This window comes from Furipterus horrens, unplaced genomic scaffold, assembly GCF_987537825.1.
Source record: "Furipterus horrens unplaced genomic scaffold, mFurHor1.1.pri manual_scaffold_3, whole genome shotgun sequence".
Classification (NCBI taxonomy): domain Eukaryota; kingdom Metazoa; phylum Chordata; class Mammalia; order Chiroptera; family Furipteridae; genus Furipterus; species Furipterus horrens.
In genome coordinates, this window is record NW_028327173.1 from 19,635,933 (window position 1) to 19,660,273 (window position 24,341).

The 24,341-nt window shown below is 55.9% G+C and overlaps 1 protein-coding gene across 1 annotated transcript in view; it reads right to left on the bottom strand.

The window, feature by feature from the left end:
* Positions 1–684: 684 nt before the first annotated feature.
* Positions 685–24,341, bottom strand: part of SDC3 (syndecan 3) — a 32,642-nt gene continuing 8,985 nt past the window's right edge. The window contains exons 2-5 of the mRNA XM_090268256.1: positions 6,652–6,769; positions 4,635–5,248; positions 2,656–2,947; positions 685–1,751 (exon numbers count right to left, since the gene is read on the bottom strand). Of these exons, the coding sequence (XP_090124382.1) occupies positions 1,585–1,751; positions 2,656–2,947; positions 4,635–5,248; positions 6,652–6,769 (1,191 nt within the window). The 3' untranslated portion in view covers positions 685–1,584. The remainder of the gene's footprint in view (positions 1,752–2,655; positions 2,948–4,634; positions 5,249–6,651; positions 6,770–24,341) is intronic.

A 24,341-nucleotide genomic window follows, 5' to 3' on the forward strand; every position in this document is an offset into this window, starting at 1 on the left:
GGGGAAGGGCTGAGGTGGGCCTGGAGAGGCCACGGGGGGAGGGCGCAGAGGGCCCGCGCAGCTGGGCCCACCCTCACAGGCACTTTGGAGACTGGTGTCCTGGGAGGCAGAGGCAGCCCCTAGCTCAGAGCAGGAGGGGAATGAGGGGAGACCAGGAGCCAGACCGCATGCTCCCCGCCCCCCTCTCCTGGGGCCTTTGGTCCTGGGAGATCCAAGCCTCCTCCCCAGCCCGAGGCCAAATTCCAGGAACCAGCCTGCCTTCCTCAGCAAGGCTCCCAGCTCCGCTAGCTAGCGGGGGACTGGTCCCAAAGCAACTCCTCGGGCAGAGAGAGGAGAGAAGCAGGGGGGAGGTGGGGTGTCAATGCCCTGAGGCAACGTGCTCCCCACCACACTCAAAGGGAAAGACACGGCCCACCTGGCCTCCTCCAGTTTGAGAGCGGGGCTGTGTGGGCAGAGACTGCCTCCACATGGGATTGTGTCTGCCACACAGCGGTCAGTGGCAATGTATGGTGGGGGGAGCGCTATGGTGAGGGACTGAGCAAGATATGGCAACTCAGGGTACCCAATATGGGCTGACTGTTCCGGCTTGATTCCACCCCCTCCCCTCCCCCTGCCCCCAGTGAGCCTGAAGGCTAGAGAACGCTGTGTAGGGTACCAGACCATGTGTGTATGTGGAAAGGGGTGGGGGAGCAGGCCTAACCCTCCCCACGGGGTGACAGTGACTCGTGACTTGCCTTGTTGCAAGTGTTCGAGGGTGCATGAGAAGTGCATGAGAAGGAACATCTTTGGGAGAATGTGTGTTTCTGTGACATGTCTGGACTGGCAGTGTGGTCAGGAGTGCACATGATTTTGTCATTTCGTGCTTTTGTCTTTGGGTTTGACAATACGTGTGACCTTGTGGGAGATGGTGTCTGTGCAGAGTCCACTTGCAAGAGGGAGACCCGAGCAGCCCAGCCAGCCCTCCTCACCAGTGGCTGCCAGGATGCTCTTTGGAAGCTAATTCCTCAGGGACAGACTGGGAAAGAGGTGAAGCCTTCAGGTGCATGTGCAGTGGGCAGGGAGAGGGGAGAGTGACCCCACAACCCGGGACAGGCCCGGCAACAAGGGACATGCTCTGTCCTGGGTAGAGGGGCCCTGGGACAGAAGCAAGAGGTGGCAGTGTCTCGATGTCAAGGCTGAGCTTGTGAAGGAGTATCCTGGGAACCAGCCTGAGTGCCTCTCTGCCCTTAAAAGAAGACCTCAGCCAGCCCCTGGCGCCAGGCTGGAGTTCAAGCCCATCCCAAGCCCCAACCCTTTCTTCCACCAGCCACTCAGGAGCTTCTTTCCTCCTCCCCAGCTGACAGGAGGTCCTGGAGCCCCAGGCTGGCGGAGGACAGAAGATGAGCTCTGAAGGGCACAGTCGAGGGCTGATGGCAGTGCCCCCTGTGCCTTGGGGAAGATCTGGGCAGACTTTGGGAGGGTGGGCAGAGATGAGCTGGGGCCAGGCCCTCTCCCAGGCCCGGTCCTCGGGCCAGGGCTGGTGGGACAGGCCAGGGACTGGGTGGAGGGGCGACGCTGAGGCCGTGGGGAGGCACTGTGGCTCCGCTAGGCGTAGAACTCCTCCTGCTTGTCAGGCTTCTGGTACGTGACGCTCGCCTGCTTGGGCTCCTCCAGCGTGTAGCTGCCCTCGTCCTTCTTCTTCATGCGGTAGATGAGCAGGGTGACCAGAAAGGCGGCAAAGAGGGCGCCCACCACCCCGCCCACAATCACGGCTGTGGAGGAAGAGGGTAGAAGTCAGAGCCCAGAGGAGGGGATGGGGGTGGGGGTGTAGGGCTTGGAGATAAGGGGAAGGCCTGGCGAGAGGGGGCAGGGCTCTGGGGGGTGGGGCAAAGAGTGGGGAGAGGAGCCGGAGACTGCAATGGAGTGAACTCTAAGTGCTGCCATGTCCAGCGCTCACTGCAGCCTGGTCAGATCTAGTTGCCTAACACACACTAACCCATGGGAGCGTCATACAGCTCAAGGGTGGTGCCACGGTACCCATCCAATGTAAGGCACCAACAGTCAGAAGATGCTCCAGTATTTTATGTGCCATTAGGAAGGAAAACCTCCGCTAACAAAACTATGATCCATCCCAACCAGAGGCGTTAACATATGAACAGCCATGCCCTGAGAATTGATTAGTGCAAGATGATTATCTCCGCTGCACAGATGATGAAAGGGGAGCCTCGGGAGGTGAAGGACCTGCCCGAGGCCACACTGCTCCTCTGGGCTCCTCCTCAGCAGGGAGCAGGGTATTGGACCTCCGAGTCCACTCTTCAGGAGACTCAGCCAGGGCAGGTCCTCAGTCTCTGGGCTCAAGGGCAGGGACACATCATGCCAAAGAAAGGACTCAGAAATTAGGACCCAGGAGTGAGATCCAGAAGGGGTCAACCAGCATGACTCAAGAAAGCAGGGGTCAAGGGCAGAGTCTGAAGAGGGGTCAGAGGGTGCTGAGGAAAGCGCTGGACGTAGTATGAAGTGCAAGTCAGACTCTGGGATGGGTGATGGTCGGGGACAGACCAGAGGGTGGGTTCTGGGAAACTAGGCTCCTGCGAAACTCGCACCCTGAGCTTCTCCAGGGCTAACTGAGGCCGGACCAGCCGCCCCACCAGCGCTCCTCCCGGGCCCAAGCCTCACCTACAAGCACCTCCTTCCGCTCCAAGACACTCTTCTGTGGCAGCTGAGCCGCTGAACTGCCGGACTCAATGGCATTGTCCAGGAGGCCAGGGCCTGGGCGAGCACCCTTGGGCAGTGTCCCGGGTGGGGGCGAAGGCTTAGCCGCAGCTCCACCCACTGCCACCACCTCATTGTCTGTGTCAGGCTGCGTGGTCTCTTCCTCCGGCAGCTCAAAGTCCCCGCTGGGCCCGCCACTCACTGGTACTTCCGGCTCATCCTGGATCGTGGTCAGGAAGGACTCTGGAGTTGGGGTCTGTGGGGAGGATGGCATGAGCCCAGGAGCCAGGTCCCAGCACCCCCTGTCACAGGGCAGACACACACACACACACACACACACACACACACTACCCCACTGGGCTAACACTTACCAAGCACTATGTGCCAGGCACTGTGCTAAGCATATTATGGGCATTTTATTCTCCTAACACCTCTGTGAAGGTGTTATTGTTATGCCCAGTTTACAAAATAGGAAATAGGTCAGAGAGGTTAAGTGACTTAGTAGAAATAGAACTAAAATCCAGATCTATCCAACTCCAGCATCTGTGTTTCTAACCACATGCTATGCTGTGTTTTCTCACTTGGCCACATACTGTCCCCATCCCATCTCCGTCACTTCCCCCTCCAGTTGCCGTGGAAGAGTCCTGTCGAGTTTCTGTTAGGGAACTGCTGGGGTGCAGCTGTTACATACTTGGGCCTGGTCCCCAGTCCACATGCCTGGGGCAGAGGGGAGCCCTTAGCCTGGGGCAGGTGGCCAGGGAACCAGTCCAGTGACCATGAATCTGGGTGGCTTTTACCACGTGGGGCAGGACCAGAGCCGGGATCAGGGCAGGGGTGCGGAGGGGCGGCCGGGGGTCAGGGCTGAGAGGCCGTGTGCAAAGGGTTTGTCTGGGTCTCGTCCTTGTCCCTGCTTCCTGCTTAGCCAAGCACCTGGGAAACAGCAGGCTGCCTAGCTGCTCAGGAGTGGGACCTGCTCTGCTGGGGCTGACTGGGGAGTCACAGAGGCTGATGCTAACCCTCCACTATAAGCCTGGCCCCAAAGGACTTTCGTACCCCAGTCAGTGTCACCAGGGCCCCTTCGTGCCCAGCAGACCCACCTAGGACCAGGCTACTTGTCCCATCTCCTTGATTCCATCCATCCCTGGCATGCCAACATCTCCACCCTCTTCCCTTCAGTCCCTCACCCCCCACCCATGCCCACCCCCACACGCACGCCCGGGTCTATGGAGCCCATTGCTAGGTTCAAATCCTGACTGCCATTGCTGGCTGTGAGGCCTGGGGAACATGGCCCACCTGTAAAAGGGGGATGGGTGTGCGGAGACGAGGCGGCACTGAGCCTGTCACCCAGCTACTAGTTTGCCTCTCAGACTGCCCACTTAGTCACTCTCAGACTAATAATAATAAAACAATAATTATGATAATAACCATACTAAAATTTTTCACTTCTGTACTATTGCCAGGCACTTCGGTGATGTCAGAGAACTTAAGTTTCTCAACACTATGATTTGCATTCTTATTTTCTCCTTTTCACAGATAAAGAAACAGAGGTACAGAAGGTATAGAAAGTATTGGTGACTTCCTGAAGTCACATGGCTAAAAAAGTGGCAGTGGAAAAATTCCCACCCAGACTCCCTGGGTCCTGAGTCTGTACTGTTACCCAGAACACACAGGCCCCTGGCCCCTCCCCCACCAACACACACATCACCCAATTCCTTCCCAACACCCTGAGACCCATCCTGGTCTCTCTTCCATCCCCACCCAGCTCAGCCCCCATCCTCATCTTGTGACTCACAACCAGCCTTGGCCTCCAGCCATCTGCTGCTCTTCCCTCCCCCTCCCTGACTGGCTCATTTCCAGTCCTCGCCTCTGCCCAGGTCCATCCTGTCCAGGCCCTGGCGCACCCTCCTCTGATCTCACTCCCTGACTTCTCCCAACCTACTTACCTGAGCCACCTCCATCGGCTCAGGGGCAGTGGTCCCCAGGGGCAGGGTGCTCTTCTCAGGGATGTCAGGCTCCTGGGTGGTCGCTGGCCTGGGAAGGGCTCTTGGCCTGGAGGTAGCGGTACTGACCAACCTGGGCGTTGGGGCCTCTGTGTCCAAGACAGCCACCGTGGTGGGAGGTGAGGGCACCGCTGGGGTGGTGGCGCGGGCCGTGGCTGCCGTGGTCAGTGGAAGAGGAAGAAGCCTCTGTACACTGGTGGTCCTTATGACAGAGGTGGTGGCCGTGGAAGGGGATGCCGCAGGGATGCTAGGAGCAGCGCTGGCCACTGTGGCAGGCACCAAGGCCACAGTTGGGGCCCCTGTGGTTGTGGCTGCAGTGGTAGCCATGGGAGTGGAGACAGTGGTGGCTCTCTGGCTGGGCTCTTCTGGGATCTCTGTCACCGCCGGGAGGCTAGTGGCTGGCTCTGGGGTGGGACGCTCAGAGGGGAGCTCTTCAAACGGGGTGCCCACAGGCTGGATGTCCATGGTAGGTAGCACAGCAGGGGTGGTGGGCACTGCCAGGGCCACGTCTGGGCTGAAGCGCATGGCTGTCTCAATGCCTGACTCTTGCTCGAAGTCTGAGGGGGTGGGGGAGAGGAGAGAGCTAGGGATCTGGGTGACTATGCGGGCACAGGCATGAGGATCCCAGGGAAGCAATGGTCATCCAGATGAGGGCTCCTAATCCTCACTCTTTGCACAGTTTTCCCAGGACAAGATGAAGGAAAGAAGGAAGGCAAAGTCTGGCCAAAGGTTACCAGCTGGCTGATGGCTGGTGGATGTTCCCCAACTCCTCTCTGCCTACCAACAATTCCTCTAGGGGGCCATCTCTTCCAGGAAGTCTTCCCTGACTATCCCAGCCCACCCAGCCTGAGGCTTCTAACAGGTTGAATCCAGGCAGTGATAACTAAGGGCCTACTGGCCACAGATCACACTAGAGGTTGGGGGAGCAGGGGGAAGGGCATTCTGGGAAGAGGCAGTGGATACAATAAGGGCTCCCTAAGGCACAGCAGAGGGCGAGAGGTAGAAGACCTTTCTACAGAGGAATGCTTGAGGAATCTGGAGGACTCAAACCAGGTCAAGTGAAGGGACTTGGGAGGAAATGAGAGGGAAAGAGAAGCTGCATCAGCTCCTAGGGGGTCTGAACCAGGCAGAGAAGTGAAGAGGAGCCAGAAAGGTTTGAGAGCAGAGACATGACCCATCAGAGATGAATTTAATGAAAACTAACTTGCAAGAGGCTTTAAAAAGCAGGCTAAAGTGAGAAGACTAGAGGCAGGGGCTTGTGAGTGGCCAGTTCCATGGCACACAGACCTCCTACAAACCCCTCAGACCTGCCCTGTCCTCTCATTGGGCCCCAATCTCAGCACACACCCCTGTTTAGAGCTCCCTCTCTGTGCCAGACCCTGATGGTTTATACTGAAGCCTTCCAGAAACTCTGAAAGGAAGGTGTACCTATCACCATTCAAGATAAGAATACAGAGACTCTGAGAAGGAAGGCAGCTAAAGGTGGCACAGCTATCAAACAGCAAAACTGGGATTCGAACTCACACAACTGCTGGCCTTTCCCAGGGCTGACCTCAGACTCAACTGCCCAGGCCCCACCCTTTCCCATCAGTGCCCAAACCCTGCCCTGGCCACAGATGACTGAACCAAAGGAGATTTTGCCCGGCTATGTTCCTCCAAGTGGTTGGAACAGTACTGAAAACTGGGTTGCTAAGGGACACCTGTGTTCCCACAGTGGAAACGGGAGGTCTGCACAGACCCCAGCAGAGCACACAAAGACAGAGCTGCAGGGAGTCCTAGGCTTGGATGCCTTAAGACCCTAGTTCTACCCCCAGAGGATGACTGGCCCTTCTTGTGCTTGAGGACCAGAAGCTACCCCTGTCTGACCTCCCCTCTGGTAGCTCCGGATGGGGCACTGGAGGCAGATGGACGTTGTCTGCACAAATCACGCACACAGGGAACAGCAAGGGAAGGTACTTACAGCCTGAGCCGGACCCCGAGTACAGGTCATCCAGCTCGTCATCAGGGAAGGAGTCATCGTCCCCGGAGCCCTCGAGGTCCACGGGCCTCTCAAAGTTCTCACTGCGCCAGCGCTGAGTCTGGGGAGGGCAGAGACAGGCACAGGGTCCAGCACCCGAGGCCAGCAGCCTGGACACGCCCAGAGGGATGACAGATGGGCTCGTGGACCGAGTAACAACAGAGGGACGGCATCAGCTGTGGCCTCCAGGTGGGCAGAGCCAGAGTGGGCCTAATTCCCACTTCCTACGCACTCAGGGGCCAGGGTAGAAGCCCCATCTTGCTGACGGCCACCACCACTGAGGACCGGAGTCACTCCCCTCCCCTCCCCACTCCATCAGAACCGCTAGGTATCAGAGCCAGATTTAGAGCCAGCATGCTGCATTTGAGTCCTGGCTCCACCACTTACTAAGTGTGTGACCTGGGGCAGGTTACTTAGTCCCTCCGTGCCTCCATTTACTCATTCTTCACAGCCACCAGCACCTGCCTGCCTTATCCGGTACGGTGTAGTACGTGTGCAGGGCTGAGCACACTTCGTATGCAGCAGGTGCTCCACACAAGTTCGTGCTTCTCTCGGTGTGGCCAGCGCCACAGATCCCCTTCCACAGAGGAGAGCTAGGCCCATTGCCCCAGGTCACCAGGGAGCATATAATGTGATGAGATGCACACTCGGCTTGGGACCAAAAGTCTTACACCTTGAAATCCCAGAGGCAGGGCAATTAGTCCCATCAGATAGACGTGACCTTGGGGTGAGTTGGGGCTCTAGGACGGAGTTACCTTGGATAAAGGTGGGACACATGGAGAGAAGGGAGTGCAGGCTCCAGCCTTGGTCCCGGATCCTCCCCAAAACAAGAAGTCAGAACCACCCCCATCATCGTCCCCCTCAAAGGATCTCAACAGCCGAGTCAGCTCAGGGGCTAGTGCTGTCTCAAGGGTCTCCAGGGGGTCAGGAGAGCTGAGAGAGCCTTCTCCTAAGATCCAGCTAACCAGGCCTGGGTCCAGACCATCCCGCCTCACTGCACCTCTGGGCTGAGAGCCAGCACCAAGGACTTCCAAGACAGGAGTGTAGAACACCTGGGAGGGACAGGCTTGGCCCCACGTCCAGCCACACCTTGACCCCGATTCCAGAATGGGCCCAGCCACAGACTCTGCCCCCTAATAGCTTTCAGGAGGAAGGCAAGATTGACTCCTGCTGCTCAGATCTGAACATCAGCCCTTGAGTCCTAACAACTGAAATAAAGAGAGAAAGGCAGAGGAAATAGAACACACAAAGGCTCCGAGGTGGGGAAGAGCAGCCTGCACTCTCAGATCCGGCCGTGCCTGCCCTCCAGCCTCACCCAGGGTCCCTCTGCACCCCTTCAGTCACTGGGTTCCAGCCATCCTGGCCCCTCTCTGTTTCTGGAACAGGCCTGGTCTCCCCTGCCTCTTTTGCTCATGCTGTTTTCTCCATCTAGAACATTCTTCCTTCCCCATCTCCACACCCTCCAACTTTGTGCCAACTAATTCCTACTCCCCAACACTTCCTTTGAGAAGCCCTCCTGCTTTGACCTTCCAGAGCATCTTGTGCTTCTGAATTCACGTCCATCACTACTGTGAGCTGTGTCTGCTCGGGGGTGCACATGTGTGGTGACTGTGTGTGCTCCCACTAAACTACGCCTCCAAGGAGGCAGAACTGTATCTGGCACATAGTAGGTATTCAGGGGATATCGGTTAGGGAATGGCGTTGCAGCTGGAAGATGTGACAGGGGTAGGACAGGAGCGGGAGCTGAGGCTGGGGAAGCCCATCACAGAAGGCTTCGGTGTCCAGCTGACGTCAGCTGAGGATGAGTCTGAGCATCCGCACTGTTTGGCTGGCGTGGAAGCCACGGAAGGTCTGTGAGCGAGAGCGGGGCCGATCAGCACTGTGTCTGTGCTCAGCCTCTCATGCCCCCATCCCTGAGAGGCCCCCTTCCGGAGCTTGTACAGAGCTAAAGAGAGGATCCCAATGCTGGCTTCCTGCCCCCAGCCTCGACCACCTGCTCCAAAGCCCTACCCAAGCCAGCCAGGGCAGGAGGCCAGGGCAGGGGGCCAGGAGATTCCCCTCCCCCACCCCCACCCTTGTTAACAGACACACAGACACACAGAGGCTCAAAGTAATGAATTAATCAGTATTTACTTGCTACCAGTGAGTCATGGAGTGGAACAATTAGTGTAATTGCCTCCGTGACTAATTGCTGGGTCTTCCTCCAGTTTAAACATTCCCGGAGCCCAGATCAGCCCCAGCTCCCATCTCCACCCCCACTGCCCAGAAAAACACCCCCCAGGACCTGAGGTGAGGAAGCTAGAAGGTTCCCCACACTGCCAGCACCCAAAGCTGGGCCAGCTTTGCCAGAATCCCTTGGAGATTCTGCTCATTTCTCAGGCAAACTGCCTGAAGCCAGAGACCGCAGCTGGGGCCCAAGGCCACACAGCAGGATGTGGAGTGAGCAGGGACAATGGCTCAGGCTCCACTCCTGGGCGGGGCCATGCTCACCGTCTTCCCATCCTTCCAGGCAGGCCAGGGAGACCTTTAGCTGGGAGGAGAGGCTCTAAGAAGTCTGTGGTCCCTAGGGACTCCCAAACTGGGGTAAATATGAGGCCCCAAACAGGGAGTCCTCACGATTCTTCACTGACAAGTGACGCCCAGTGGCCCCTAATATCCTGCTCCCAGAAAGGCCTGCAGAAAAATCCAAAGACTCCCCCCCACCCCAAACCACAGACCCTTGAAATGACACACCCAGAGACACGGAGGGAACTTACACAGACACACACTCACCTAAAGGCAGCCACAAAGGTACCATGTGGTGACGTGACTTTGGGTGCAGACAGGCCCATGCATGGGGGGCAGGCACTGGGTGAGGGTGTACGCTGTGCAACTCTGAGGCTCAGAGACAAGCATGGTGCCTCCAGTGAACCCATCAGCCTCCACTCAGGTAGCTCTCACCTAGATACTATTCATCCCAGCTCAGTAGCCATTGACATGACAACCGTTACCATGACGACCATCTCCTTCATGCTAAGGACCAGGAGCTCGAGCTCCCCACAGAGATGGGGGAGCAGGAGAGGGGGAGATCATGGAGGAACAGAGAGGATGACAGAAAGGGAGGAGGGCTGAACACATGGGATGAAGAGGCAGGGACAGAGAAAAGCCAGGGGTCAGGGGGGCAGGGGCGGGGAGGACTCACTGTGGGAGAAAGAGGAGGGAAGAGTGGGAGGTGGAGGGAGCGAATTCTCTCACATCTGAATTTAGCCTCACGCTCACCAGACAAAGCTGGGGAACAGGCCACCTCAGTGATTTTACAAACCTGAATCCAAGAGATCATTCTTTCCAAAAAATAAGCAGCCCCCAGACTGGGGTGGAGGGAGGGATAGTCAATAGCCCAGTCACCCCTGAGCTTGCCCGGGGAAGCTAAATGCTGGGAGCCCTGAGACCCGTGGGGGTGGGGGTGGGGGTGGGGTGCAGAATGCCATGTGTCCCAGCACCTGCCCCAAGGTGGCTGAGTGCCAGCTCTACCCCTCCCTGGGCCAGCTGGGGACCTGGGCTCAATGGGGCCCTCCCAGGAACACTGCAGGGGGCTGCTGGTGGCAGAAACTCCCAGGGGGACTGAAAGGAGAGAGGAAAGAGCTGCGGGTGGGGCCCTGAGCCTGGGAGGCAGCAGGGAAAGCCTCAAAAGTCACAAAATGCCAGAGGAGGAGGGTGACAAACTGCCTTTGACCCCCAAATAACCTCTCATTTGCATAATCCATGCATAATTAGCATAATTATCCATGCCATTCCCTTAAAGGAGAAGTGAATTGGAATGCCCCAGGACCCTTTGGCCTCCCCCTGACCTGACTGCACCCCTCCAAGTAAACTTACACCCTCCTGTGCCTGATACACACACACACACACACACACGTGCACACACTGCAGCTAACAGATGATCCAGCAACATCCTCAAGCACACACCACACATCCCAGTATACACAGCCATACCCTACAAAACATACAACTATACACACACACACACCCTGGTGTACACACATAATTATGAGCTACATTTACTGACCATAACCTGCGTGCCCACCTTAGCTCCAGACAATAGAGCCTGGCACACACCACCTCATACTCACCCATTTACTACACCCCTAGCTACATGTGTACACACACACACACACACCCTGCTCCTCATCTAACACACCCATGGATGCCCCACACAAACTTTGGAAAAATCTCATCACCACATGGTGGCTCACACCGACCCTCCCCATGTCCAAGCACGTCATTGCACACATCCCCGCGGCAGGGGCGGGGACACCGGCAGGCTCTGACACAAAGCTCTCACTTTGTAAACACCATTTATCCTGTTTGCATCCCCCACACCCACCATGCACGCACGGCCCAGGGTGTAGGCGGGAGAGCAGACCCACTGCAGAAGCCCCTGCGGCCCTGCCTCCCCACATCGCCAGTGCCAGGAGCAGACACCCACCCGTGCACCAGTGAAGGCCTGAGATCCCCAGCGGAGCCACTCATGGGGCTCAGCGGGGGTGGAGAGCCCTCTGCCCACCGCCGCTGAGGGCCTGGCCCAGGTCAGGCACGGGAAGCACACTACCTGCGCTGTCTCCTTCAGTCCTCACAGACGCCTAAAGTTTTATTACCCGCCTTTCCCAGATGCAGACACGGAGGCTGGAACTCAGACCTGAGACATGAGCATAGGTCCTCAGTCTCTGGAACCCTTGCCTAGGGCTGCCCCCAACCCGCTGCGCAGCTGGGGCTCCTGCACTGTGACCCAGAGCCCCACTCACCTGCTGCATGAGCTCAGCTCAGAACCACCCAGAGCCACATCACACACCCAGAGCCACATCACACACCCAGAGCCACATCACGCACCCGGAGCCACATCACGCACCTGGAGCGACATCACGCACCCAGAGCCACATCACGCACACCCCGTGTCCACACACCATGGGCTCTCACACACCATCTGACACTCGCAGCCCTGAATGGGCACCCACCCCGCAGATGCCCACCAACAAGCCCCTGATACCTGCGTCCCCCAGCCCCCTCTACACGCGTGCACTGCACACACCCCGAGGCACACCTCCCCTCCTGGGTACACACAGCACACACACGGCACCCTGCCCAAGGGACTGCCATGCACTGCCTTTCCCCACTGCCCCCTCCCCCACTTGTCTCGAGCTGACCCCCCAGCTGCACCTCAAGGAGGCACCTCAGGCTCCCTCACTCACCACCCACCCCTACCAGATCCTCCTCATAGTTTCAGGTGAGGCAATCAGAGCAGCCGGATATCAGGTAAGTCTCCTTGCTTCACAGTCGCTCACTGAGTATGGGGGACACGGTCAAGGAGAAAGCCAGGCTCCCTCTGCCCTCGGCCTTTTGCCAAGACCAGAGGTCTGGGGTCTCTCATGCCCAGCCCCTACCACCAGTCTTCCCAGAGAAGCAGGACAGCACAGAGGTTAAGCCAGAATGGATCAGCACCTCCCTGACTACCTGTGAGGAAGGAGGCCCGCCACGGAATCTCTGGCATCTCAGTTTTTTCACCTGTAAAACGGGGATGATAATAATAGGATATTGCTCACTGAATTGCTATGAGAACCAAACAAGCTCATGCTGATAATGAGCTGAGCACAGAACCCAACACCTAGAACTGAACAAATAAATGTAGCTGTGATTATTGCTAGTTCTATGTTAATATTCCTACTATTATTATTTCTGAAGATTTAGTCTCATTTAAGTCTCACCATCCTCATGAAGGCAGTAGAATCAGGATGATTACACCCATGCTGCAGATGAGGCTACAAGTGTCCAGAGAGGTTAAGAGGCATTGCCAAGGCCACCCAGCAGGGGAGAGCGCAGGGAGAGGAAAAGAGAGGCTGGATGAGGGGGGAGAAAGGGCGAGTTACAGACACAGACACAGACACACAAATTAGGTCAACTGGCAGGAGGCCAGGAGCCCAGCACCCCTGGGCAGTGCTAATCATGTTGCAAAAGCTTAGAATAAAATCGAGTGTAATTAATTCTGCCCAAGCTTCCTCCCGTGCACCAGCCAGACTCAGGCACTCTTCTGGTGATGAGACGCAATGCGAGCAGCGGTTGGGATCCCAGCTTTAGATGCAGGCAGTATTGGGTTCAAGTTCCACTCTGCCTACTTGCTGAGTGACTCTGGGCAAGTTACTTAACCTCTCTGCGCCTCTGTTTGGTTAAATGGGGACAATAATAATTCACACTCCATTGAGTTGTTGTGAGAATCAAGTGAGATAATGCACCCAGAGTACTCATGCTGCCCAGCACACGGGCAATGCTCCAGTTGCTTGTTGGCATTACCATGTCACATTTCCCACCGCAGGGGTCTCTTAAGGCTAAACGGTTCATCCTGAGTGGTCACTGAGTTCAACTTTCCCTTCTTACAGATGTGGAAACTGAGGCCCAGAGAGGGAACAGACCTGCTTTATCCCACCCCCTGATAAGAGGGTCCGTGGTGGAGAACTACCACGCCAGGTAGCACTCAGAGAGGTAAAGTAATCTGTCCAAAGACACACGACTTAACGACCAGCTCCTGGAAGCAAGGTGGTCTGAGCAGAGCTCTCTGGGTCCCTACAGGTTCTGTCGCCACCAGTCCCCGTCCCCAAAAGGCCCTTGGTCCTGTGAGAACTCAGTGCCCCTCACGCTCACCGGTTCCAACCCGGAGACTCAGAGCATCACCGCAGGAATGTGGGCCGGGGCCAGGCTCTGGGCAGCAGGACAGCCAAGGGGGCTACACAATGGAGAGCCTGGACTGGGGAGGAGGCAGCCTCGGTCTCCACCCCCGAGCCGTCCACAGCTGGCTGGGAACCCAGCACCCACCACATTCACTCGCTGCTGCGGGGGGGGAGGGGCAGGAAGACTGTATCTGCAGGGGAAGGGGCCACAGAGTCCAGGTCCCAGAGAGCAGAAGGGCCTGGGGGAGGAGCAGAGTGAGGGGGCACAGAGCATTCCACCAAAAAAAGATCCGCAAAGCCCAGAGGCACACTGGCGCTAAGACCCGCCCCCCCCCCCCCCAAGATCTTCCTTCCACAGGGCAGCTCTGAGGACAGGAAACACCCCTTTGGGTCCATCTCATCTCAGCAAACTGCTCTGCAAAGGACACCCTGGCAGCAGAGCCCTCCCTGCGCCATACCCCAAACCCACCCTCAGCTCCAGCCTGCCCCTCCCACTTCCACCACTACCTACCCTAGTGCTCCCACCATCCTCGCAAAACACCCCTTCCCCACGGGGCCCTGCCCTCATCCACACCCACCCTGGCCCAGATGCGCATCCCGGCTCAGGAGGCCACAGTCCCTGGGAGCCAGACAAGCCCCCTTCTCCCTTCTCCACACTTCCGTTGGCCCATGTGTAAAATGAACAGTTGAGCTTGATGCGTTAAGGGCCTTTCTTACTCCGACACTCAAGGCATCTAAAACGCCAGCCCTCAGGCCGAAGAGATCCAGGGCAATGTTACTTATAAGAGAGAAAAAGTGGAAATAACCTACATTCCCCACAGCAGGGCACTAGTTAAATAAGAGGGCACATCCCGAACATGGAATATTATGCAGCTATCAATAATTGAGCTTTCACAAACCCATACTGTTGAATTAGGCCTTTAAAAAGCATAAATGCACAGCGAAAGGTTTTTATTTTTTATTTGTCTCAAAGGATATTGAAGGACATGAAAACATGCACAAGTAATACAGCAGGGCTGTTCAGAGGATCACGGAGGCGGCTCAGTCTCCCACACCTACGGCCTTGGGCAGGTACTTAGCCTCCTAGCCGGGCTTCCCTGGTAAACGAAGATCATCACACCCACCTCATGGGGTTCACTGCAAAAGACCCTGTGCCCACGTGTTAATGAACTGCTCGATTCATGCTGGCTATTAATACTATCATCATCAAATTTTAAAAAAGTCTACAAAAAATATATAAAGAACTTGATCCTGCTTTACTGAACTCACTACCAAACTGAATTTCTAACTGCTGAATTCTACTAAAGGTTCCCAGAGGCTCTCTCTGGGCAATGGGATTACACAGTTTTTTTTTTTCCTCAGGACCTGTGTATTTTCCAATTTTCCACAATAAACGCAGAGCATTTTTATTATTAGGAATAGCACATTCTTTCTGAGTGCCCGTCCCTGCCATCCTCTGGTCGGTGACATTCCCCAGCCCCTTCATTCTGCTGAGACCCCATTGGGACTGTTCCTGAGGAAACGCAGGAGTAAACGGAGGAAGCAGCAGAATGGAAAATAATGCAAGAGCCTCGGAGGGAGCTGGCAGGGCCCAGGGCCGGCCCGTGTGCTGCACATCACCACAGTCGGGCCGGCTTTGGGGGGCCCAGCTCCACCCACCCGACATCAGTGTGGTGGGCGGCCATGGTGGCCCACAGTACCTAGACACCTCACCTGTCTTCTGTCTTCTCCTACCAGCCCAGTTCCTGCCCTGCCATCCCTGCCAGTCCCAGGCAGGGTGCTGGCTGGCCACCCTAGAGCTGCTCACACTGCCACCTGTGCTTAGCCAGAGGTGACAATGCAACCCTGGGAAAACCAGCCCTTTCCTCAACCCAGGGCTGGGGTCCCGCCCCCTCACTGCTCCATCAGTTCCCAGCCAACTGCCCTCTAGCATCACCATCTTGGCCACCTTGACCCGCATGGCTCATTTATTTCTGTCCCCTGAGAGCAGGACCACCCACTGAGGTCCGGGTCCAGACTCAGCAGCCTACTCACCCAGTGGCCCACCCTCATGCTCCTCCCATGCTACACCCTTCACGGTTCTGGGAATTCAGGCAGCTCAGGCTTTGCACATGCTGTTCCTGCTTCCTGGAACACCCTTCCCCATCTCTTCCTGCTTCGGCCCACACAGTACCCCCACCAGAAAGCTCCTCAGGGTGAGGCCAGCATCAGTGTCCACACAACCCTTCCTTCCCCTGCACCAGGGCCCTGCACAGGGACAGAAAGACAGACTGGCTGAATGTTTGGGGATGAGCAGAAAAGGAGGACAACTGCTCCCATGACAGGTGGCCTGGCTCAGGTGAGCAGCCCCACCCACCACTCCACGATGTACCAGCAGGTGACTGGGACTGAGCCTCCAGGCTTTGCAACCACCCCTACAAACAAACAGGCAAGGGCCCGCCCATTCCTGGGGCCTGCAAGCCTCCAAAAACAACCCAGTGTGGGGTTAGGTATTCCAGTCCTCGCCTCCAGAGAGCCGGGTCAAGTCCCTTCACCTCACTGGGCCTCAGTATGCCCTTCTATGAAACGGGGATAATGATTCCCAGCACACGGAGACACCAGCTGTGATGGGCCGAGCAGTTATTGCAGTTAGTAGGTGCTAGGGCATGACACAGTCTCCCTACTCAAAGTCTGCCTTCCTGCCTGACCACCAAATCCACCCGTATGACCTCCCACGGCCCCTGTCACTTCAACACCAGGGCTGTCTCATAGCTCCCCACTGCCTGAAATCGGCTCATCATTTACTTATCTAATGTCTGCCTCCCCTCCAACAGCTCCTGGGGGTAATGACCGGGTCTGCCAAGGCCACTCTTCTGTCCCGAGGGCCCAGAATATTTCTGGGGCACAGTCAGCCCCCATCAATATTTGTTCAATGAATACTAGGAGTGGGATTGCTCCCTACAGAACTGCATCACCCACTTCCGGCCCCCAGTCTCTATGTAGTTCTGGACAGGGCCCTGTCCTCTAGCCTCAGTTTCCCCATGTATAAAATCAGGGGGTTAAATGAAGGTCTCTGCAAAATCCAACCAGGAAGGACTCCAACTGAGCTGGGAGGACGAATGAGAAATTGAGACTGATCCCAACATAGGTTTTTCATAAAACTATGCAAATTATATGCAAAACATGCAGATTAGCAGGCTCCCAGCAGAACCTACAATTCTAGCCACTTTACAACCAGGCCTGGGCTAGGGGAAAAGTAGTATTTACTGAGCACCTACTAAGCACCTGGCCCCTTACTGATGGGAGCCAGGTGAAATGGGCCTCCTTACTCCACAGACTTAGAGAGACCAGGCAGCTTGCTGAAAGTCACAGAGAACCTAGCTGGAGAGTCAGGATGGAGGTGCTGGGGGGCAAGGCAGGTGGGTGTGGGGCCTGGTGGTGGGGAAGGGGGCTGAGAGCAAATGGAAGCCCCAGTGCCAAGTGTCTGGTTCCCATGCTCACAGGACCTGAGAGAAGGCCAGTCCAAAAGGCAGAAGGATCCTGGGGGCCACCTGAAGCCAGGTGAGGGAGCTCCAGGGACCTTACCAGCCCTGGGGTTCCAGTAGGCTGACCCCCAGCCCTCCTCCAGGAAACTGAACAGTCCCCGCTGGAGTCAGCCCAAGACAGACCCAGCCCTCCTGGCTGCGCTGGGACACCTCATGGCTGTGACATCCTCCCTAAAACCTCCCAGGCACATGCCAGCATCACCCCGAGGTCACACAATGAACACCCCTACTCCTGCAACATCCCCATCTGTGTGAGCATGTGCACATGCCTGTGTCCCCAGGCCCAGCCTCCTGAGCAGTGGGCTGTGGTCCCCTCACCTTCCCAGTTGCTGGGTTATTTATAACCAGTGGGAACTAACTAACACAGGGTGGAGATGTGACTCCCCACCCCGTGCCTGGAGCTGTCCCACTGGCTTCAGGGATGGAACAAGCCAGACTCAGTGAGTCATGGGCCTGCAGGGCCATCACCACCATTGCCCAGATGGAAACTGAGGTGCAGAGCAAGGAGATACAAAAACTGCGGAAGGGACTGGCAGAGCCCCAAGAGACCGGCCTGAGGCCACACCAGCCCAAGATGACACTGGGAGGCACGGGTGGGGTCAGGAAAGGGCGGGGACAGACTGATGCCCCAGCTCTCCCCCTCATCTCCTGAGTCCTGGGAGACAGGCAGGGCCTTGTCAAATATGGATGGCCTATAGACACCTGAGGGACGATGGCTGCAGGAGGAATGTAGCCACCAAGTTGGAAAATAAACGCTGGGGAGGCTGCGGAGAGCCAGAGCCTCATACACCACCAGCGCAAATGGAAAGCGGTGCCGCCACTTTGGGAAACAGTCTGGCAGTTCCTCAAAAGCTTAAACACAGTCACCATATGATCCAGCAATTCCACTCCTAGGGTATCTATCCAAGAGAACTGAAAACATATGTCCACACCTTTTTAAAAATAGCAGCATTATTCACGACAGATGAAAAGTGAAAACAACCCACATGTTCATCAACTGATGGATAAATAAAAGCTGGTATGTCCATACAATGGAATATTATTCAACAAAAAAAGTAATGAGGTACGGATGCATGCTGCCACATGGATGAACCTTGAACACATTACACTAAGTGAAAGAAGCCAGTCACAAAGGACCATATGTTATATGATTCCATTTATATGAAATGCCCACATAGGTAAATCCATAGAGAGAAAATAAATTAGTGATTGCCAAGGCTGGGGGCTACAGGGTGGGGAGAAGTGGGGAGTCACTGCTATTAGGTATAGAAAAAATTTTAATAGGTTATAAAAATGTATAAAGTTGGTTATGGTTGCACAACTCTGTAAATATACTAAAAACCATCAAATTATATGCTTGAGATGAGTGAATTGTATGGTATGTGAGTTAAATCTCAATAAAGCTTTTGTTTAAAAAACAAAAAAGAATGTGAGCTTGAGACTCAGAGACAGCAAGAGACTGGCCCAGGGTTGCACAGCAGAACCTGGACTCAAATATTCAGCTGGGAACAGAGGTGAAATTTACCCTGCTTACCTCCTCTCCCATCCGAGTCTCCCCAAACCAAGCCCCACGTGAAGCCTTCCCAGCTCCCACCTCCAGAGGGCAAACATTGACTCTGCAGACCACAAGTGGGAGCGGCCCAGCATAGCAACGGCTTCCTCTGTGTTTGTCAAAGGCCACTTTGTCAGGTGGGACCACTGGAAGAGGGCAGACTTGGCCCCAAGTGACCCAAGAGAAGGGTGGCAACTCTAAACTAAGCCTGGCTGCCATCTCCATTCCTACAGCCAGGGTCCCAGCTCCAGCTCCCAGTGGTCCTGAAATGCCCCCTCCAGGCCCTCTGTCTATGTGGCTGGTCCCTGGCTGCCCTTAGGAAGACACATGAGGATATGTCCCTGCCAGGGAAGGGAGCGGGACAGTGGCAGGGCCCCAGTAGTGAAGCACAGCTGAATTTGAAGACAAGTCTGTCTGTCCCCAGCTCCCTGTGACTATCTAGGGCAGCCACGAGGACAGACACGTCTCTGGGGCCCACCCCTCATCCCTTGTCCTGCCACCACTTGGCTCCTGGACACCGGCCTCCGTCCAGCCCATCCGGCAGCCGCCAAGCCTGCGGCTGGTTTCCGCTCTCTAATTCTCTGCTCAGAGGCCCGTCTGTCCCGAGGGCTGTGCCAGGCCTCTGTCTGGCAGGTGCTCAAACCCCAACGAGGATGAACTCAGGTATGAGGCCTGTGTGCCTTAGTATCCCGCCTCCAGCCCACTACCTCAGTACCCTTCCCTGTCCCCGGCTCTGGCTCTGGTCCCGTCTAGGCACTAAGAGGGGAAGACGTGCCCTCACAGAACCTTACAGAGCAGACTTCAGGGCAGAGGCCACAAGGATCCTGAGGGGAAGCCAAGAACTCTCCAGGGACCCCCAGCTGCTCAGTCCCAGCTGTGGGGTGGAGGGAGCCACAGAAAACCCTAGAGCCTCTTCCCACCAGCCTCCGGGGGTCCGGCACATCCTCAGCCCGCTGCCTTTCAGAACAGCCCTCCCCACTGGGCCCCAAGAGAGGAGTCCAAACACCCACAAGGGGCTTAGGGACCCTGAGTGTCCTGGACCTGGTGCCCTGCAACCCAGGGAAGAGGTATGCCCTGCTCCCCTCACAGGTCACTTAACCATGGCTTCCCTGACCAAACCACCCTTCGAGTCCCAGCCCACCCATCCATCACCTGACCCTCCACAAGCAGTCAGAGGCTGCAGCCCTGGGCTCCTACCATCAGATCCCCAGTCACACCAGCTTACCCCCTCCCTGCAGGAGGCTCCACTAGGGCGGGCCCCAGGCCAGCCCAGGACCCCAGTGGGGTCTGGATGAATGAGCCCCAAATGGTCCAGCCCAGGAACTGGAGCAAACGGGACCTGTAGGAAGAAGAGCCTGGATTGGAAAAGCAGGGCTCAAAGTTGAACATCAGCAAGGGGCTGCTCCTGGAACCCAGTCTTCCTCCCCAAACCCCAGGACAAGGACAGGGGTGGTGATTGTGACCCTTGTAATGACAGCGGCCTCTCATCACCACTGCCCCCATTAATATCAGTACTGGTCACCAGCTCTGGGCACAGCAACATGATGGACCCTGGGCCAAAGAAGCCCTAATGCTTGCAATGACCCTGCAGGAGAATGGTCACCATCCAGCTTTACAGAGGGGGCATGAGTGCATTGAGCTGCCCAAGGCCACCCTGCGGACAAGGGAGGTCACGGTCAGAGCTCAAATGGAGCTGACAACCAAACCACCCTCTTTCCACACTTCTCACAGCCACTGCTCACAGACGCACCTAGAGTCCCTGGGTATTTCCAAACTCCCCAGGCACTAACGCCTTCAATACCCAGCTCAGGCCTCCCTTCCTCCTGGATGCTTCTCAGCCCTGCGACCACCCCCCTCCCTGCTCAAGGTCCCCAATTCAGCATATCCTGGTTGGGCCTCATCCTTCCACTAGGTCCAGACATGCTCTGGCCAAAAACAGGTTCCCAGAGATCAGAGTCCCTGGGATGTCTCGTGCTGAAGATTCTGACTCAGGAGTCAGGCAGCTGGTTAAATGAAGGGACCACCTCCCCTGGACTCTCTGGCTGTGTCACTTTGCTCAGGGGCACACAACCACGCCCCCTTCCCAGTAAGTCTGCACCCAGGGTCTGATAAATTACATTGAATGGAATCTCTGAAGGAATCCCAGTTTGAAATTTGCGGTGTGCCTGGAGGTCAGGCAGAACACAAAGCTCTGAGGCCCTCTGCACACCCCCTTAATCACTGCTAAGGAGGCAGATGACCAGCTGCCCCTCTGGCCTGGGCTCCCTAGATTCTAGGATTAAGAGCTGGGATTAAGGACAGACACATTCCTGGTAGCTTAGAGGCTCAGGGACATGTGTATGTGGGTGTGTGGTGTGGGTGTGGGTGTGTGCATGCAGGTACGCAGGTGCACATGTGCAAGCACACCCAGGGCTGTTTCTGGGCATGCGTGCAGGCACATCCGTGTGTGTACACCTGCGGGTTGTCAGGTGGGCTTAGATGCCTGTGTGGGTCTGGGTGTGCTCAGGTGAGTACAGTGGCTCTGTCTCTGTGAGTGGTACATGGGCACCAGGGCAAGTGTGTGTTTCCCCATTTCTGTGTGCTCATGTGTGTTCAGGTATGTGTGTGGGTCTGTGTCTCCGCATGTGTGCACAGGACAAGGGTGTGTGCTCAGGTCTGTGTGTTCCTTCACGTATACAAACGGGTCTACAGGGGTGAACATTCCTACACGTGCCTTGACTCCCCAGAGGCAGGGAGAATGTCTCCCAACTTCCTCCACATTCTCCCAGGAACTGCTGATATCCGTGGCTACCCACCCGTTGGGGGCAAGCCCCCCACAGCTGAGAAAGGAAGAGACAGCCATCTGGGGGACCCCCAAATCCCCTGGCCTGGCCTCACACCTGAGCCACTAAAACAGCTGACGGCAGAGGAGTGAGTCACAGAGGTCCTTCCCTACACAGCCACCAGGGCCCCCACTCACCAGCACAGACACAGCGGCGCCCATCACACATGTCCAGGTCTGAACCCAGACCTTGGCAGGAGGAGGGCCCTAGCTCCACACGGCAAAAGGATCACCCTGGGCCCAACCACAGCCTCAGAGACCATGCCCCCAACACAGAGTCGTGACCCCTTCTGGATCTGAGATGGTCCCCCAAAGCCTCCCAGCCCCACTACCTCATCTGAGAACGGGATTCAGCAAAGCCAGGGCTCAGCTCCCAGAGGCTCCTGGGGGGCCACAACCCTGGGGGTGCTGCTCTGTCCTGCCCCACTGGGGGATCCTGAGCAGCCAAGCTCCATCCTTGGTTCAGTGTCCTCATGTGAACAGCAAGGTGAGGGGCTGGTTTCCTTCGGCTTGGTGCCCTTAGAACTCCACTTTTGGAGGGGGGGGGATGAAGGAAAAGAGGGGTTCTGGGCCCAGGAAGGCAAGAAGTAAAGAAGGGGCCCTCCAGCCCCAACCTAACCCACCTCTTGAGCCCTCTAGGCCCCTGTCCCCCAGGACTCCTTAGCGTGTAGCCCCACTGAGTGGCAGCCCGGGAGATGAGAAGTTCCAACCAACCACACACAGAGTGAGTGAAGCAGAGGCCTCTGGGGACCAGAGCAGGAAGAGGAAGAAGAAAAGGGGGGGCGGGGGGGCGGGGGGGCAGAGGAAAGAAGCAGGAGAGGATTGTGGTCGGGAGGGGGGTGGAGGGTAGAGGGGAATATCTCTTATAACTAAAGCTGAGCCTCCAGAATCTCATAGTACGTCCACCTTCCAGAAAGGTGGAGTCCAGACCCAGTCCACCCTCAGCTGAAGGAGGCAGGAGTCCCTCGAGCCCACGGCTCCCTGCTGCCAGCCTCCACTCTCCTTTATGTAAGCTTGGGGACAACAGCAGCAGGGGGCGGGGGAGAAAGGATAAGGTGTGACAACTGGGGAGAACCAGAGTCAAAAAGATTGAGTATGTGTGAAAGCGTATGCAAAAAAAGATACAATGTAGCAATGTCAGAATCTGGGGAAATGAAACAAAGTACCATGTGTGAGGGCTAAACTGGGAGATGATGTAATTGGGGGAGTAGCTGCTGCAACAATGTATCCAAGTGAGGGCTCCAAGGAGATAAGGATGCAACTCTGTGGGGAACCAGGCTCCATGGAGCAGTGTAACGGAGTGCAGGCTTAGCACAGAATCCTAGCATGTAGAAGGCCAGCCCTGCCTTGGAACCTAGAAGAGGGAGGCAGGAGAGAAGGGACTGAAGAAGGGCTCACTGTGCGCGAGAAGAAGTCGGTAAAGGATCCCCAGAGGAGGGGACATCTGAACTGGGTTTTGGAGGATAAGTAGGAGTCCACAGGAGAAGGAAACAATCCATGGAGGTGAACAGCACATGGTTAGGCATGAAGGCAAATGAGACAACGTTGTACTGTGTACCCAGGAGTCTTGGGTGGAAGCAGTGAGGGCTGTCCAGGGCAAATGGATGAAGTTGGAGAAATTAAGTGAACTGGTAAGGGTCCATTTTGCATAGTCTTGGGCATGAGTACAGCTGGGCCTGCAGTCGGGGCAGAACACAAAGAGGTAAAGAGAGGAAATATGATACAAGGGATGATGCCCTGCCCTGGAGTCAGGAGAGAAAGTTTAGTCCCAGGTTAGCTGCCAACTTGCTGTTTACTTTGGGCAAGCCATTATACCTCTCTGAGCCTCAATTTCCCCACATGTAAAATAAGAAGGCTGAACTACCGGATCTCAGAAGATCCTCACTATGACTAGAGATCACTCCTCTGGCCTCAGTTTTTCCTTCAGGACAATGAACAAATTGGAAAAAAGTGTTTCCAAGGGTCCGTCCAGCTGAAACTGTCTTCAGTCCCCTGATCTTTCCCCAACCTGGGCTGTCCTCAGCCCATGGCCCAACCTGGACAGAAAATATGCAACAGAGAACAGACCCAGGTAGAAGCCAAAAGTGTCCCCAGACCTGGGTCAGGGCCACACAGGTTCAGGAACCTAGCAAGATCTGACTGGTCTTAAATTCAGCCTCTTGGGGCACCACACTTTACAGTTTGCAATACACGAGGTAGCATGGAGCAGTGCTTATGCACCAGATTGGACTCTAAGGCAAACTGCTTGGGTTCAAATCCTAATGAGTGTGCCACTTACTAGCTCTGTTACCTTGGACAAGTTGCTTAACCACTCTGTGCTTCAATGTCCTTTTTTTTGTGTGAAATCAGGATAATGGGCCTCCTTCCAAAGGCTGTTGCAAGGATTGAGTTTTTATATATAAGACATTTGGCAAAGTATCCTGCACATGGCAGGCACTCAACAGGCGTAATTCAATATTAACATTATTGCGTACATACTCTCGTTGGTACCCCATGCCAGCCCCTCAGAACAGCAGGGCTGCACTCATTTTACAGACCAACATCCTCTACCTGCAGAATGGAACCCAAAGCTTTGATTTGGACTCAAAGCCCGTCTTGTGAGCCACTGGAGTCTTTCATGCCAAGGCCCCGTGGGATTCAACCATTAAGCCCCAGAATACCCCAGGGCACAGTGCCACGTGCCCAGTTAAATGCAAGAAACAACCTACTCACATTCAGAATAGTGGCCCCCTTTAGCAATGGCTCCTTCACTCCAAAGGGAGACACGTTCCTGTCTCCACCTATGACACCCTCCCAGTTGGGAATTGCTACTTTTAACCACACTTCAGTTCCCTAATATAACATGACCTTTCCCACCTCTGAGCCTCTATCTACCCTGGTCCCTCTGCCTATCCATGTGCTGCCATCCTTTAAGGCCTGGTACAAAGGATGCCTCCTGCATGGAGCCCTCCCTGATTTTCCAGAGCCAAAACCAACCTCTCATTCCCCTGACTCTTGTCCTCAGCTCCTTTCATGTGCTGGCTCCCTCACCTAACTGGAGG